The sequence below is a fragment of the Pempheris klunzingeri genome, chromosome 14 (assembly GCF_042242105.1).
Source record: "Pempheris klunzingeri isolate RE-2024b chromosome 14, fPemKlu1.hap1, whole genome shotgun sequence".
In the NCBI taxonomy this organism is placed as follows: domain Eukaryota; kingdom Metazoa; phylum Chordata; class Actinopteri; order Acropomatiformes; family Pempheridae; genus Pempheris; species Pempheris klunzingeri.
In genome coordinates this window covers 8,580,246-8,598,072 of record NC_092025.1, presented here as the reverse complement: position 1 = coordinate 8,598,072, position 17,827 = coordinate 8,580,246, and the positions used below count along the sequence as shown (strand labels likewise).

General features: G+C 40.8%; 1 protein-coding gene across 7 annotated transcripts in view; it reads right to left on the bottom strand.

Annotated features, from left to right (window-relative positions):
• LOC139213451 (RNA-binding protein Musashi homolog 2) overlaps window positions 1-17,827 on the bottom strand; it is a 226,279-nt gene that overhangs the window by 141,875 nt on the left and 66,577 nt on the right. For all 7 annotated transcript variants that reach the window (XM_070844146.1, XM_070844145.1, XM_070844147.1 and 4 more), the window contains exon 6: window positions 10,521-10,613. In XM_070844146.1, the coding sequence (XP_070700247.1) occupies window positions 10,521-10,613 (93 nt within the window). The remainder of the gene's footprint in view (window positions 1-10,520; window positions 10,614-17,827) is intronic.

The following is a 17,827-nucleotide window of genomic DNA, read 5'->3' as shown; positions in this document are numbered from 1 at the left end:
CATTTTACTGTCAAACATTTGTTCTTTTTTTTTTTTTGCTCAATACCAGGTCGAGCCATGAAAGAACCCCAGCAAGTTTCTGCCTGTCACACAGCTGCCTCAAGTAAAATGAGCTGTTGTTAATATCAGAGGGTGACATGTGCTCCCCTCAATCATCAAAAAGCGCTTTAGAAATAAACAGCAACAGAGGTATTGTTTTGTGATGACTTTTAACTGACTGGTAGTTGTTTTAACAGTTCATGATCAGAATAGACCAAAATTCTGCCCAATACATTTCTTATACAGTATGCTGGGCAACATTTAGATTCTGACCCTGAGAGATTATTTGAAAGCACCTGATACAGATAATAACGAACTGTAAATAAAAATCTGTATCACATTTTGCTGCTTGCTTTGGCAATGCCTTCAAATGTGTAATACATTCCATTCAGATTAATCGGCAGTTGCTGCAGTTAAAATTAAAATCCTAAAGGGGCATGTAACACATAATAATAATAATAATAATAATAACAATTTCATTAGAATGGGGCCTTTCATAAACAAAATGCAGCACAAAGTGCTTTACAAGGAAAATTACATGCATCAAATGCTTTACATTAAACAGACATAAATGACCATTAAAATAGAACACGGACTGCATAATATAGATGTTGATGTGGCCCAGGAAATGGCCTCTCCATCTCTGCTGCTGGCAATATTTCCATCATGCATGTAGTCTCTCAGGCAGGTCTCCTGGTCTTACAAGTCCAAAAGTTTGAATTACTGTATAATAATATAATAGTATAAAAATAGTATAATGTTTTTGCCACCTTGCCTGCAAATCAGTACTTTGATTAGCTCTATTAAATAAACACATGTGCAAATGGTGGGTAAGTGGACTCATTTTAACCTCTGCTCTCCAGTGATGTGTAGTTTCTTGGCCTTTCCCTCTCTGTCCTCACCTACAGCGCTCTGTATTTCACAGAGTCACTTTACTGTATGCGACTTGCAATTATAAATTAACAAACTGAGTGACACCCACAGTGTGTTTACTCATATGCATTGACCTCTATTGGCCACAGACGACTTGCTCCAGAAGCAGCTATACATAACAATACAATACTGGAACCAGAATTCATGGAGGCTTCAGAAAGTTACACATTAGCCATTTTACCATCTTAGTCGAGCTAGCACTGGTCAGTGCACCACTTTGGTCCATACTGAAATATCTCAAAAACTATGGGAGAGTATTCATTTACATTTTGAACAGACATTCATGGTCGCCAGATTGACATTACTGGTTTAGGATCACATATCTGGCCATTCAATAAATGGATTACCACGTGAGTTGGGGCACATAGTTCCCAGATTACGAATCGTAATGACTTTTGTGACCCCCTGACTTTTTATACAGCACCATTAGTCCACAACATCATGTTAACATTGTGAAGACGTTAGCATGCTGGCATTAGCGATTAGCTCAAAGCACCATTGTGCCTAAGCAAAGCTTCGCAGAGCTGCTAGTGTGGCTGTCAACGCTTCATTTTGTTATAAGAGTACCGAATAAAAACTGCCAAAATGAGCACATTTCTAAAATGAAATAGAGAAGGAGGGAGAAAAGCTAACTGAGCTGACTAAAGAGCTGTATAGAAGATAAGATACTAAAGCAGGTTAGAAATAAAACTGGAACCACAGCATTCACATCTTTTGCTGAAACTACATGTACATTTTCCATTGCAATTACCCCATTTTGTTTGGCCTACTTACTCTGCCCCAGCAAAATATTACTGGATGTAATGAGTCTGTCACTACCAATGCTGGATTTTATAGATGTATCAAAATGAAACCTAACAAGCAATTCCTAACAACTATATCATTTAAGATAGTGGATGGCTTTAGGCCTTAAGTCTACATAATCTAACTCTTTCAACAGACCTGAGGATATCCAGACACATAGAAACACAAGACTGAGCAGTAAGTGTTTCAGATAAGTGAAACCTTTGAGACTTCATTAGCCCTTCACATCAAACACCAGCACATTGTGTACATTTCCATGTAAGAACATTTACCTGTTGATTTCAAGAAGGCGATGTGTGGGAGGCACTCATAACATGAGCTGGAGCTGCCTGTGGACCTGGCCACACTGCAGTATGTGGCTGAAGAAGCACAGGCAATGGGCTACTTGAAGTCATTTTTCAACACTTATGCTGAATTCCCATTGTGCTAAACAACAATACCGTCAGTGTCATGGGATGAAAGTCAATCATAGCCGACGCTGATGGCAAACCACGCATCTCTCGCTTCATTTTATTGCAACTGCTTAGTTTTAAAGTTTCGTTTCACAAAAGTCAGGTATATTAAGAGGATCATATCAAATGTGATTGCTGCTGTTTGGGAGACCGTGGAGGGAATTTACTCTGAAACCAACATTCGGCAGAACATCTTTTTCTTTTTACATGTTTATCGGGGCTGCAAGTTGACAGTCAGTACAAAACTGTTTGTCTGTGGGTACACTTGTGGATTCATTTTTCAAAATCCACTACTGGAGATGGTAACAGTAGTCAAACATTGGAGAAAAAAAAAAAAGACATATTGGCTTCTCTGTTTACTATATACCTCAAAAACTGTGAATAAAGCATCAGAGTTGGAATTCAAACTCAAGCATTCAATTGCCATCACCTTGTGTTTAAATCCTTACAAAAGGGGCCACACAAATACCTTTAGCGAATGTCTCAAGCTCCATAAAGCTCAGATGTACCCTGAGCATTGCGCATCGTCATCATTTGAGCTGTACTGTGTCAACTGCTTGTTCTCCAGGTGGTGCTGAGTCATGGTTCATGCTCACTGGTTTCCTGGAGCTCTACAGTAGGGAGGGGTGGGGGTGGGGGTGGTGGTGGGGGTGGGGGGGCACTGACAACCCTCTGTTAAGGAAAAACATCTGAAGAGGACGAAAAGGGTTATTTGGGTCAAAAAGTCGTTTTGTATCCTCTTTAAAAGCCTATCAGAGGAGAGCTGAGATTTGACACCATCATTTTGTTTCTCATTTGGCTGGGACATGCAGGGCTACAAGGTCTGTCACTCAGAGGCCCGCATCAGCTTCTGTGGACCTCAACTGAAATACATCTATCTCTGCTACTTTGAAAACTTGCACTTAAGCCACAGCAAGGAAATATCTATCTATCTATCTATTTTTAAATTAATAGCCTGCCCACAGTTTAAGTGAGGCTTCACAGAATCCAGATGCTCTATCTTGCTGTCAGTCAGTACACCTACAGCCTTGGTGCTTATGAGCAAATGAGCCACCCTTGCTTGGTTGTGACTCGTCCTTGCATGTTGTTGTGGAAAAGTTTGGTTTGGTTGCATTCCCATCCATTCTTGACCCTTAAATTAGAAAGATTAGTGACGTTATTGACTGGAGTAAAACCTGAGTAACCTGAGATTTGTTAGATTACTATTCTGTAATTAGTTATCACATTTGATATCCCCAAAAGCTTTTTGTTGCAAAACTGTGCAAAAATGTGCAGTCAAATTTGAAGCTGATATGACATTGAGAGTCAAATAAATACACTACAGAGTCAACACAGAGATTTCAAAAAGAATTCTTCAATATGTATAACCACTTGGTACAATACATATTAAGTCTAAGTAACGTAAATAGAAGCATAAATTGAGGTAGCATGAGTGACCACACTGAACACTCAGTTATCTTATTCAAAGATTCCCTGTGGGGTTTTAGATCTGTATTAGTGCTAAGGAGCACATGTGGGTGATGCACAGTCCTGTCAATGGTGTCGCACTGCTCCACTGATCCACAGGTGGTGGTGACATGCCAAGATATGCTGAAATGTGCCAACAAAGGCAGGAAAAAAAAAAGATTGCAAGATATAAACAATGTAATTAAAATATTGTTATAAAACAGCTGTGCAAAAAATCCAATCCAATACTGAATGCTAAAATGCAGTTTTTCAAAGCATTCCCCTGCACATTGAATTAATGTTCTGCAGCCTCCCATCCTTCAAAACCTTTAATCCGTGCCAATCTTTAGAACATGAATACAACATACATCAATACATATTTCCCACCTATCTGGGAAATAAACCTTTTCTTGAATCTCAAAGTGTTCTCCCACATGGGATTCCCTAAGGACTAGATTGGAGTTTGCAAGGCTGAGGTAGAGGCGTGAAGGTGGAGGCGTCCACCTCCACAGCACTCTGATGGTGAGACTGCTGCAAATTACTCATGACACTTCCTCTGATGACATTTTTCAACCCCTTCCCTGTTGAATGGCATCGCTAGCCCCCCCCCTCTACCATCCATCCACCACCAACGCCCTACGCCAACAGACACGTTAATTCCCCCCCATATGTGTCACAATAGCACAGCAGAGATTGCTGCCTCCTGCCTTCACCTGATTGACCCCTTTGAGCAGGTGTTGAATCTGATCCAATCACAGTCAATCTTCTTTAAACATTTCATTCTTTAAGCAGAACAGGGGCTCAAAATTCCATCATTCAATGACCCGATCAGTCGCCGATAACACAATCAAGCCAATCCCAGCTTATCCCGAGGGAGCCATTTCAGGAGGGACAGCTGGGAGATGAGACTACAGACCTACAGAAAGGTGTCAATCTCCCCTGATCCACAGCTCTCTTTGTGAGCCGCCTATACGGCACAGCATCTAGGTGGTGGAAGAGACCATCTGATAGACATTTCAAAGGATCAGCAATAGTCAAAAATCTATTTAATCTTTTGTTAAAGGTCCGATCCTTTAAGTAAAAATTCAGTAACCCGCAGTAAAGACACTTGCATTAACACACACACACACACACACGTTCGCTCTCATATACAAAGACTCACAAAAAATTATGTGAATAATACAGCTCAATTCTTCAGCCACCATTTAAAAGCTACTCTATTGGAAATGTTGCTGGGCCACTGGGCAAATAAAGGTCAAGGGGGATATGAAATAGTTTGTCTAACTGGCCCTTTCCCCCTGCGTGTCCCTGCAGCACCAAAGCCCTATCCACATTCATAGCCAATTCATTTATATTGCTCTGCCCTTCTCACTGCTAGTCACAGTCACTAACTACAAGTGACTGCAATGAGATTGAAGCCTCTGGCTAAATCTCCACGGCAAGGCACATGCTCCATCATTGCTGCTCTGATCGCTCCTTATAATCACTGGAACCAGACTATATCCTCAACTGATTGGGTGAGTCGCAGCAGAGAGGAAACAATCACAGAATGTCAGCGGATGATGGACATCGAAACGTTGGAGTAGTGGTGGTCACTGTGAGCTACCATGTAAATGGCATGCAAATGTGCACCTGCACTAGCTGAGGAAGTGGAATGAAGGACTGTGGCCTTTTGATTAGGTTCTTTTCACTCTTATAAAGTCTATTTTTCCTGCATTAATCACCAATGTTTGCTATTTCTGCAAACGAACATGAGGCAATTGCATATTTAGAGTTTGCTCTCCTCACAGCTCCCAGCACTTCAATACAAGCCCAAAGTGCATTTAACGTGCATCTTCAGTTTCCAGTTTAAGCACTGTGTATGTGTTGTCACTTCAGAGCTTAATTGCACTGCCATCCAAGGCTAAATTTAATTCTGCAATCAAATAGATAACAGAAGAACAACGATATCAATGTCACAACAATGATTATTGGTGATTTGAAATTTGATTGATTTAGATGGGCCTTGCAAGGGCTGATACTAAAACTAGTTTAGGTCCAAGTGTCTAATGAGACAATGCTACTTAATTACATTTGAATAATGCAAAATGTCAAGTTCTGAAAAGCACACTACATCATTTCACTCATATTGTTTATTCTCAAGGAAAAACATCAAATAAAAATATGCGGCAATAATTGTCAATTTTTTTTTTTCACACATTACCTGAAAACCTCAAATGTTGTAAACGGCCTAAGCACTTGTGCAGGTATGCCAAATAAATTGATCCAGTCTTTCTTTCTTCTTTTTCTTCCTCTGTTCTTTATTATTATTATTAGTGTACAATTTGAGTGATCGTCATTTCCTTTTCTTTTCTATGTTAAAAAATGTAAAATGTACATCCACATGCTCAATGTAATGTCATTTGATGTTTTTTTTCAATAAAAACATTTTGCAAAAAAGATAAAATAGTTATTTTCCTGCCATTTACAAAATCTAAGGGCACAGAAAATGTCAGCCGTGGTATTAGATTACCAAAGCCCCAGAATGAATTTCATGGACTAGCCAAGGAGCCTTTTTGTGAGGCGTTATAGTTTCCTCTCAATGAAAGTATGAGAGAAGCATAGAGACGCTTGCCTGGGCAGAGGGGAAACATAACAGCATGCTGCTGTGGACTGGTCTCCTCTGTGTTCTGACAATGGTCTCTTTCCATCAACCCATTCGTAGTGATATCTTTCCATTTTCCTCCAACAGGTGTCATCACTCTTTTATTTTATTACTTGGAGCTCATCATCTCATCTTAGAACTCGAGGCTCTGCTTTGCTTGTCTAACTCAGTGGTGACCTTTGTGTGACTACCTTTATCCCTCCTGAGCCCAGTGGCCCAGTGGCAGTGAACTGGTTAAGCTCCTCCTCCTCCTCCTCCTCCTCCTCCTCCTCCCATTCAGCTCCACCTCCAGGATCTGGCTCTAGACCAGTGGAGCATGAGAACCAGGACAGCCTGGACATAAAGGGACGATTGTGGCAGCCCAGTGACATGGAAGCAAGTAGCTCTGATTAAAGTAAAAGTCAGCTTCAGGCTTGCACAGCAAAGTCCAGCCAATGGACAGGAGTGTAGACACTGAGTCAGTGAGCAGGAGTTGTCTCAGCTTAGCCAAATAAGGGCACTATGAGATGCACTCAAAGCCGATTACAATAAACCAATGATGAAGCATTACCCACCCTAGCTAATTATGCCTTTAAGTGTGGGGAGAGCTCTTTTAATGCCTGGACAGGGCTCTGCTGGTACGTCACATCCAAATTTATAAAGGTGTCATCACACCTTCTCCCATCTTTAATCAAGTGCTTGCCTCAGTGGAACATTTTGGCGTGGTAGGTGTTTTGTTAACAGGTGTTTTATTTATTGGAAAATAAGAGGGCACGTTATGCCATCATATAAAAAAAGAATGACATAACGAAGACATTTCATATTTCCACCAAGGCGCAGAATACTGACAATAAGTAATGTCACCTTAATAAACCTTTACTTTATATTCAAACTGTATTATTTAAGTCTCTATATTGAACTATTTTTGCAGGTGTGTAGATCCTAATGACTAATGCAAAAGTAATAACTGAATCCCTACAAGAACATCTACTGTTCTTTAGCTGCCCCTGACCTTTGACCTTAGAGCAAGCACGGTCTCTAAAGGAGTCAAAAATTATATCTTTATGCATAATAATATCATAAAGTCTTTTCACTGCTGTCACCTCTTGTACGCTGATATTTGGGGGTGTTTCTGCTTGATTTGCAAACCACAGACAAAAGGCAAAGACAGGGAGCGACATGCATGAAAAAATACTCACAAATGACTCTGCACACTGCAAATGTAACAGCATTATCAGATAAAAATGGCAACAAAATGCACACTGGCGAGGACTACATGAGGGGAAAAAAAAAACTAAAACATGATCTCTTATGGCTAACATTGTCTTTTCTTACAATGTATATAAGTCTGTACAGTAGCACATGATAGCACAAACAGCACAGCGGCTCATTTGTCTTTATTGCAAGACAGAAACAGCAGCACCCTCCAGTTACGAGTCCTTGAATATAAAGGGAGGCCCGGCAGTGCTGATAAGATTGTCTCATCTGGCTCGCAGGGTTAAGGTGAAGCGTGCTGTCTGAGTGGGGAAGGAAAAGAAAAAAAAAAAAAAAAAAAAAAGCAAGGCAGGATGTGGCCACTATTAGGCAGGTAATGGGATCCATCTGAGATGCATTAGAATCAGCCAAACAGAACCACACTTCAGTTCTGTTCAAATGACTGTCACAATCACTTCATATGCACACCTTCAGCGTGTACTGTAAGCCGCACAAAAAACAAAAAACAAATAAAAAAAAGTGTCTCTGGCTGTGGAGGAGATCCTCTGAAGTTGTGCCAGGCTCGGGCATGTGCTCTTTCCTAATGGTGACGGCTGGGAGAGCGGCATTGAGACTGATGTGCATGAGAGCTGTCAGCCTCTCCCCATAACAAATGCCACCTCTCCCCCTGACAGAATGGAGACAGAAGGGAGGGACTGAGGTGGGAGGGAGGGGAGGTGTGGAGGTTACAGACAGAACCTGTGACCCAATTGTGGCCACACCAGCTGTTTCCCCTCCACTGCCTCCCAACCACCGCCATCTCTGTAGACCACATCCTGCTAATTGGCCTATGCTGCCTAGCACGCACACACACACACACACACACACACACACACACACACACACACACTCACTAAATCATATCAGAAATGGCTTGTTCCCAGTGAGTAGGAACATTTTCTGGTGCCTTAAGCTGTAGTTTTGTGATGATTGATAACTGCTTCAAAACGTATTTCCAAGAAATATAAATGATTAGGTGCCCTGCGACCACACTGGCTAATGTCTCCCATGACATGCACATGGGCAGACAGACAGACAGACAGACAGAAAAACTGATGACTTACTGACAGACTGACTGACACACACACTGCCACCAAGATTCTATGGAGGGGAAACTGAATTAATTGGTTTTCCCTTCTGTGGATAAGTCCTCAGAGTGGTGTGTATGTGGCGATAATGGTAGGTTGCAGTGACAGGCAGGTTATTTAATAAATCCTGGGATGTGTAAGGCAGAAAGGAAGGACACACACAAAACAGAGAGAGAACGATACCTGTTTTTTGTTCTGTAGCTTGTCTGCCATTGCCCACAATATCTACTCTGATTTCCTTTTTGCTGAAGACACTCAGACCTGCTCTCTCTCTCTCACACACACACACACACCACACACACATCCCTAATCATGCACCCACATAAATACACTTAATCGCTGACACACTCACACATGGCAAGAGCAGTGCTGCAGACACATCCAAGCATGCACAAGTAGGCTATAAAGGCACACAGAGAAACATGCACAAGATCTTGCTCAATCAGTCTGATTTGTTTGTTTCCTCCTAAGCATTTGAGGATTCCTCAAGGAGGAAAAAACTTTGTATAATCAAGTCAATTATGTCATTCAATCAAGTTGAAAATCATTTCGAGCCCTTTCTCAGATCCATTGATTGCAAAGTCGTGCTGAATATTTGCTTGCTGTGTTCTATTGTGAAAATAAGCCATCTTTATTTGGAACGGCAGACCAGGCCACGTCGAGATCTTCAATGCCACTTCCACGGTTAAAGAGCAAAATAGACTCCTTCACCTTGCTCACTTTCAGTCAAGTAAATATCACAGGGCTCTATGGCGGAGGGCTGGTTGCATATTGTCTCTGAAGGAAAAATAACAGTTTCTATTAATTTATAACAGCTCTTTTGTCTCCTTCAGGACATGGTACATTATGTGCCCATGAAAAATCCATCCTCAGTGAAATTGTTTAAACTCAAGGTCAAGTGCTGATGTTACAGGGACTGTATCAGCTGAAGGTGACCTTGACTGATGTGGAATATGACATGAGGGAAATGGATCTCCGCTCAGTGAGGGGAAATTATCTGTGAAATGCTGCCACTGCATCAAAGCCTGTTTGTGTGTGTGTGTGCGTGTGTGTGTGTGTGTGTGCGCATGTCCCCATGTGCGTGCGCATATGCTTGTGTGTGTGTGTGTGTGTGTGTGTGTATGCATGTCCTTGTATGATAGGGTGCACATATATGCCTCACTCAGCTGGGGGTACTGGTCATGAGAACAGCATGCAGAAACTGCTGCAGCAGACAGGAACAAACAGCTGAATATGAGCCTCTGCTCAATGAACTCGGCGCGTTTTTCTTTCAGACCACACTGGAATAGTGTTGCCACAATATCAAAACCCTAACTTCAATTCTCTCACATACATAGTTATATTTGTTTCCAATGTCACACAACATAGATTAAAAAAAACATACTTGGGTTTTGGTTTTTTTTCTGCTGCGGGGTTTGGTCATGGCAGCTGGTTGTCATTGCTTGTTTGCTCTGTAAGCAAAATGCATGTTGTTGACCAGGCATGGTGGGCTGTGTGGAGCTATTGCCATATCTGCAGTTGTTTGCTTGGCGCAATAGAGATTTATTTGTCTTACGGTCAGGAAAGGAGCCAAAGTGATGCCAGTTTAAAGGCCCAAATTCCTCATCACTGTAAAGATTAGAGCGCTGGTCGTGCGATCCAAACCACAGTGACGTTGTTTGAGTGACAGGGAGCAGTGTACAGTGATTGTGGATTGAGCCAAATCATCGACTGATCAAAGTAGCATCTGTTATCTTAATGATAATACAATTTAATTTGGGGAAATACTCTTGCACAGCATGCAATGGAATCGAGGGGTGCTGACTGTTTGGTTATTGAAACAACACTATGTAGGATAATAACTTAAAAACAACAACAACAACAACAAAAAAGGAGTCTTACCTTCCCAAACTGTTCAAAATACTGCTTCACATCTTCCACTACTGTATTGGCTGACAAGCCACCCACAAATATTTTCTTTGTTCTTGTGACCATCTGGAAGGAAAAGGGCGAGAGGACAAGATTAGTGAAGAGGCTTCAAACACACTAAATGAGCAGCACCTGTGATGGGAACGATATAAAGGAGTGAGGACACATTGGTACTTAACAGGAATAAATAGATTCACACAGTCAAGTAGCAGAAATACTATACTTTAACATTAGTACTACAGCAAGGTCACAAATACTGAAGGTCTTGGCAGGGAAAAAAAAAAAACACTCTTGACTAAGAAAAGCAGTTCTGTGAATTTCCCTCACTCTGACATTTGAAACTGAAGCTCTAATCAAAAGAGAATCGAAAGACATGCATTTCATCCATAAAAGTTTTTGTTTATCTTTGCAAGACTTAAAAAGAAACAACAGAAAATAATTTATGGACTTTCAAAAAACAATTAATGAGTGCTGGAAGATGGAATCAGAGTGCATTAAAGCCTCATTTAGTTTCAAACAGCAAGAATATTAAGGATTATTACCCACGGCATCAAAAAGGGCATGAACATCTGCTGCACAGAGCACATGCTAAATTTAGGCAGACGATTTCTCAGGGAAATACTGTAACAATTCGACACCAGTGTCAGTGTCAAATCTGTAAGGGGCCATTTCTTTTTTGCACATGATTAAAAATTAACCTCTGAACTTGTGAACTTATGGGATTTAGGCACCAACATTTAACAAGTGCAGTCTCATGCTAAACTCAGACCACTGAAGCATCTGGTCAGCACAGGTGTTGATCCTTGCTGACACAAGACACTTAACATATAACTTGTAAATAACACTCTGTATTACCGCAACAGATTAAACATTACTGAATAGTCTGTGTTATACGGAAGCCCTGACTGGCAGGTGAGAAAAATTCAATCTGCTGATCCATTTTTCTAAGTCTGATCTAAATAGTTTTCTCTCCTGTGTTTATGACTCAAAAACATGTGATAAAAAGGTTTTGCCAGGATAATCTTTCTAAGCTCCTTAAGTTTTTTTTTTTTTTTTTCCATCTGTCAAAACCAGCCAAAAAAATGCTTTTTTGCCAAAAAATTTATTTTAATTATTTATTTATTTGTTGCAGAAAAAATATGCTCACTTTTCTAGGTGTTTGTTGTTGTAATGCTAAATAGGCCTGGCGGTGTTTAATAGATGCTCTGTAGGAAGAGCTTTTGGCTCTACCACTGATTTTCACACATGAAAAAAAAAAAAGAATTTAGGAAGATTATCCTTGCAAAAACTTTTTTTTTTTTGTCACCTGTCCTTAAGTCATAAACACAGGAGAGAAACTATTTTTTTTACTTGCCTCTCAGGGCTTCCATACTTTTATTTATAGGTAGACAGCAGAAATGTAAATGAATTTAATACTGAAGCTCGAACACTTCAGGTCTCTATGGCACCTGTGGCGTTATCATGCCTTGGCTTGATCTGACTTAGCAGTGAGAGAGACTGCTCCAACACCTGACCTCAGCCTGTTTCAGCTGACCCCTGGCAATAGACACACAAAGGTAAATGCAATGATTTAGCATGCTGGATGTGGACGTAATGTTTCCAAGCTTGAGGCGATACACACAGTTTGTGCCTGATCCACTACTCTTTGTCTAGTTATTGGGAAACAATAAGGCTAATGATATGGGAGACGGAATAAAGCTCTTAACCAATACAACAGTCTAAGCTAATGGTCTAACAAACTATCTGCTTGTCTTGTTGTTCTTGCGCCTGTTTGGCCAATGGAGTAAGAACAGAAGTACTGCAGGGTAATGCGACTCCAGAAACACATTTTCCCATATGCTGTATAATCCTTACTGTCGGCTATAACGTATCACATTTAAGCCACAGATTGAGAATGATGTGGCATATAATGATTTTTGATGCACTGCTCTGTAATCTTACTGGCAGACAAAAAAAGAAGCAGAAACGGCAGCAGAGAAAGTTGCGGCTCTGATCTCCCTCGGCTCGGCAGAATCAAACAAAAATAAATGATGGGGGCAGGATAAACATACTCGAGAGATGCACAGCAAACTATCAAGAAGGTTGAAAGAGTCTACCTTGATCAAAATGCTGACCAAAACACTTTCGATTTATGAAAGAGGCTTAACACTGAGGAAAAAATAAGCAACATTCAGCTAGAGCTGAAGTAACCATCTGTCAAGTGCTTTCCAGGTGCACACAGTCTCACAGGCACACAGCCTGTGCATATGCACACAGCCTCCCACACATGGGCTCTCTCTTATTACGTTTTTTTTTTTTTTATTCTATTTTGCTTCTCTGAGTTCTCATTCTTATATTGTTTTACAACAAAATAAAATTAGGCCAACTTTTCTGTAAAAGAAAAAAAAAAAATCATATTACATTTCAGTGGTCAACATTTACTCTCCCTTACGACTCCAGTTTAAAAGGTGAAAAAGAGCTTTGTGTGCAGCACGCACTTCAGACCTGGAACTGTAGGATGAACACTCAACCATTAAAAAACAACCACAAGAGGACAAGTGGACACAACGCACACTCAACCCAGAAAAATACAATCCAGAATCTTTTATTACACTCACAATAGTAAGTCATTTCAGCTCCTTGTGCTGCATGTTAACGTTAGTGTGCTGAAATAATGCTTATGCTAATATATATGTTAGCATCCTGGAGATAACATGCGATGGTGCCGTGGGGATGATCACGTCAAAGCACGGCTGACCGAGCAGTGCAGTCTGACAATGCAAAGAGAACAAACTTGGTCTGAAAATAGTCAGTGTACAGAAAAACACCATTTTTTTTCCTGGTGTGTTTTTTTGCGCTTTAAGGATCTAGGAATGACTAAGTTGTCTCCATTTTTTATTCACCCACTAATTTCATTTCCTGCTGTGTAATGAGCATCAGAGGCTCTCTGTGAGGCATTAGTGTTATAGTGTTATTTCTTTAGCTGTTTTTTTTTTTTTTTTTTTTGTAACCTCACAATGTATGACTATTACTGGTGGACATGCAAACGTAAACGTATGAACTGGCCAGTATAGGTTTTACACTGGCCAAGACCCAGCAGCTGCATCCTCAGCGCTCCCTCCTCCTCCTCCTCCTCCTCCTCCTCCCAACATCATGCCTCAGGCCTCAGAGGTTATCAGCCTTGGATGCTGCCACCGGCAACCCCAAGCCAGACAGCTGCTGATAAACTGGCTGTGCGAGTATTTATCAACATCACTCACTTTTATCATTGCCAATCTAGGTTAAAAAAAATAAATAAATAAACAAGTCAATGTTCATCTTGGCTTTCCTCTCTACATGAGCCGTTTTGTCCTGCCTCCCTTCTGGGCCACCCATTCCCTGGTCATTTTTCGGCCTTGTTCCATCAAGCTGCAGCCAGTCAAGTTTTCAGCCTTGTCTTTATACTTTGACATGTCTGCCCAATGGCTGATGGGATTGCTTGAGTCCTGGTACAACACAATTACTTTCTCTATCTTTCCCTTCGTGGTGACAACACACCAGCTTCCCATTGTGTGCCTCTATGCCTATGGCTATTCCATTTGGTGCTACCATAGTAGGAGCAAAAGGTTATTAATGATTCTTCTGGGCATTTTAACTAACAAATAATAATATTTCCTGACTCCTTAACGAATTGCCGTTATTTTATTTTTCTGTGCAAGTATGCAGCGTGTGTAATAACACCAAGCTGATTGGATGAATTGATTTTGGGATTGCATTTAATTTGACACAGATCATTTTACAATTTAACAAATGCATTTTCTTTTTTAACCAAATCACACACTCCTCAGAAAATAGTCACTGGGGAACGGGACAGTTTCCCCTCACTTCATTTACAGCAACATTAGTTGTGATCATTCGGGTCTGCTGGTGTAGTATTTTAAAAGTCTTTTTTGACAACATTTGAATTCAAGCTGACAGATTTAAAAATGGACCACTCTTCAACCCAGTTTTTCCTTTAACCCAATTTTTCAAACATTCAGTTATTTTTGCACATCCCTGAGAGACAGTAAGGAGAGTTATGAGTGTGCATGATTGAGTGCGTGTGGGCTTACACATGAATGTGTTTCTAATTTCTTGAGTGTGTGAGGCTGTGCCTGCGAAGGGCTGCAACAATTACTGCCCTAGTGCATTACCATGGTAATAGAAGGCATGCCGCAGATACATACAGAGAGAATGTAAAAAGCTTCTGGTGCACTCTTATCGACACCTGTTAGCAGTTTTTAACAATGACAGACAGAACAAAATGACAAATAGTATACCTCTAGGAGCAAAATGACCTGTTCCATACGGTCAAACAGGAAAAAGCTAAGCAAGCCATCACGTGGTGCCTGTCACTTGAGTGAAAGAACGCTCGTTCTAAACCATTCTAATATTTCCAGAAGTCATAATGATAGCATCTGCACGACCTTGATTTCAATGAAAGCGCAACTCAAACTGACAACATCCATCTTCCACCCAGAGCCTCAACTCTGCATTTAGCGTAACTTCAGCTCTTCACATCCTGTTTGTTAGCAAATGTGACATTCAAGCCAAAAATAGCTTTTTCTTCCACTCTGAACCACTAGCACACACTTATACATAGTCCACATTGCAGAGTTGGTGTTAGTGCTTTAACAATGTGAAAAGAACGCAAGCTATTGTCAGTCCACAGGAAAAAGAACAACCAATTCAGGTCACATAAATACAGCCCAGAGAGCGCTTAAAACGGGCTGCTTTGTCCACACACCTCAACAACAATAACCTACTCCTAGCCTGCAGCATACACACAACAGTGAGACGCTCTTAGCAGATGCTGACATCACAGTGAGTAGCCAGGAAGGATGTGGAGGCTGGCGCAGAGGGAGTACAAACCTGATACCTTGCAAATCCCAGAGCTATTCAAATTATTCATATTCATCACGAAATAAATCATACAAGCGTTTTATTGCATAAAAAGCCCTTTATTCTTTCAGGTGGACAAAAGTAAGATTTACTCTATGTTCTCACACCCTGCAGTGCTTTGTGGTGTGGTAAAAGGACCTGAGAAGGGCAAAAGGCTGTCTTAATATGTGCCTGAGTGGGACATTACAGTGCAGGCAGTTGTACCGCAGCATCATTAAGATGTTAAGTTTTAGGTTTGTGCAGACTTATGTTCATTTTGAATATTCAGGAGTTTCCCAATCAGCCCAGCCATTTTGGTGTGGTCTGCAGGGAGCAGGCAAGGCGTCTTTAAGTGGTACTTCACACACAACTGAGTCAGCCAGATTCATGATAAATGTTGGCAATTGCCAAGTGGGGATAGATATTTGACCTTGTCAATAAATGACGAGGACACAAGTGAAATTCACCTTTTCTCATCCATAAACTTGAATCTTTAAGTTTCAAAGTAACTTCAAAGGTTTTTGGCAAACCCTCACAGAGAGAAACACAAACAAACACAAAATCTATGCGAAACACACGCCAGCAGTTTGGCTACTTTAACACACCCCACTGACTCACAAAGCAACGGAACAAACTTGGGACATATCTTTTTAGACCATGCCAGGCATGTTATCAAAGTCACTCAAGACCAGGCTGTTTCTCTTTGATGACTCTGATCTATTGTCTGATTTGCATGTTTGTGCATGCATGTGTGTGTGTGTGTGTGTGTGTGTGTGTGTGTGTGTGAGAGTGTGTGTGTGTGTGTGTGTGGGTGTGTATGTGTGTATAGGCGTATGCCGTCTTCCTCACTAGGTGTAAACAATGCATCTCGTTGCAAACCCTTTATAATATTGTGCTGCTGATTTAAGGGTGTGCTATAAAAGTGGGGGATGGGGGGGAGGGGTGCTGTGTGTGCTGAGGAAGTTAAAAAAAAAAAAAGATAAGCCTGTAGCCAATATTGCAGCACACAATATTGTGATTATTTGTTAGAAATTTTAAGATTTCTACTTGTGGCAGCAAACAAAATTCAAAGAGCCTCAGTGTTGCACCCACAAAAAGCTATTAGTGTTTTGAACATGCATGCAGAACTGAGACTGCAAAGGCAAAGCGTGAATGTTATTAACTCCCCAAGTAGGACATGAGAGGAAATCAATATAGTGTGAAACAATATAAAAAAAAAAACAGGGAGAGTGTAAGACAAAAATGTGTAACATATTTATGCAAATCTTGTGATTTTACACACACACACTTCGGCTCTGACGCTCCAGGTATGTTGTCTTTTAAATTCCATCCAGAGAGGCACAGCAATGCTAGTCAGATTGTGACAAAGACATTTAATGGTTTTACTGGAAAAGCTGTAAGCTGACACCGTTGATAGTGAGAGGAGGGGAGGGCGAAAGAGTTCATTCTTAGATTACAGATCAATGTCTTCACCTGTCTCTGTGCCATCTTTTCCTATCATGAAACTTGCATCTCCTTCAGCTCTTCTCTTTGTGGGCAAAAGTTTTACGTTAAGTCTCTTAACTGTGCCCTGCTGTGAAGGCTATTTTCACCCATTACAATTGTCATTAATAAATTGAACAACATTCATCTGATTGATGAATTACTGTCTGCAAACATTTTAACATTTAGTGGGATTATTAATAAGCCTGTTGCAAATTATCATCACGAGGAGAGCAAAGACCGCAGATGCGAATGAGCCCATGCTGAATGAGACAATGCTATAGGCGCACCGGTGCGACTTGCAAATATAACATTAATAATAATAAATTTTTTTGTCCTGTTTTTAAAGTCATGTGAAACAGCAGGAGGAAGCAACAGATTCTGCACCAAGAAGCAGAATGCCGTGTTTGGAGCATGCACACGTAACTGGTTGGCACGGATTCTACTTCCTTAATAAGTAATGTTTTGTAAATGGAGAACAAAATGCCGTGACTTGGTTCAACCAAACGGACAAGTGACAGACAGAGACAAAGATACCTCTCTGTAGCACTTAAAAAAGGAATATCAGAAATGAGCAGGTCTTTGGTAAATGACGCTAGAAGCTTGGCTTTAAAATCTGGGCAGACTTCTGCAGGAGAAGGTTCATGTTTCAGTGTCAGGTGCACAATAATCATAATGCCTATAGCCAGATGGACTTAGCAGACCTACTGATGTTGCTCTGTGATGTATAGAGTGCTAATAGATCCTTGTTTAGTTGTTTTGTTGTGCTGTAACGACAGTAATGTACTGACCACTTGTCTCTATGCTTCAAGTTGTACTTCACTTTGTGACTATTCCCTTTAAAATGAAGGATTTACTACCAAAGCATGTATCAGTAATATAGCTAAGATGGACAAAATAGGACATGTGTTGCATTACAA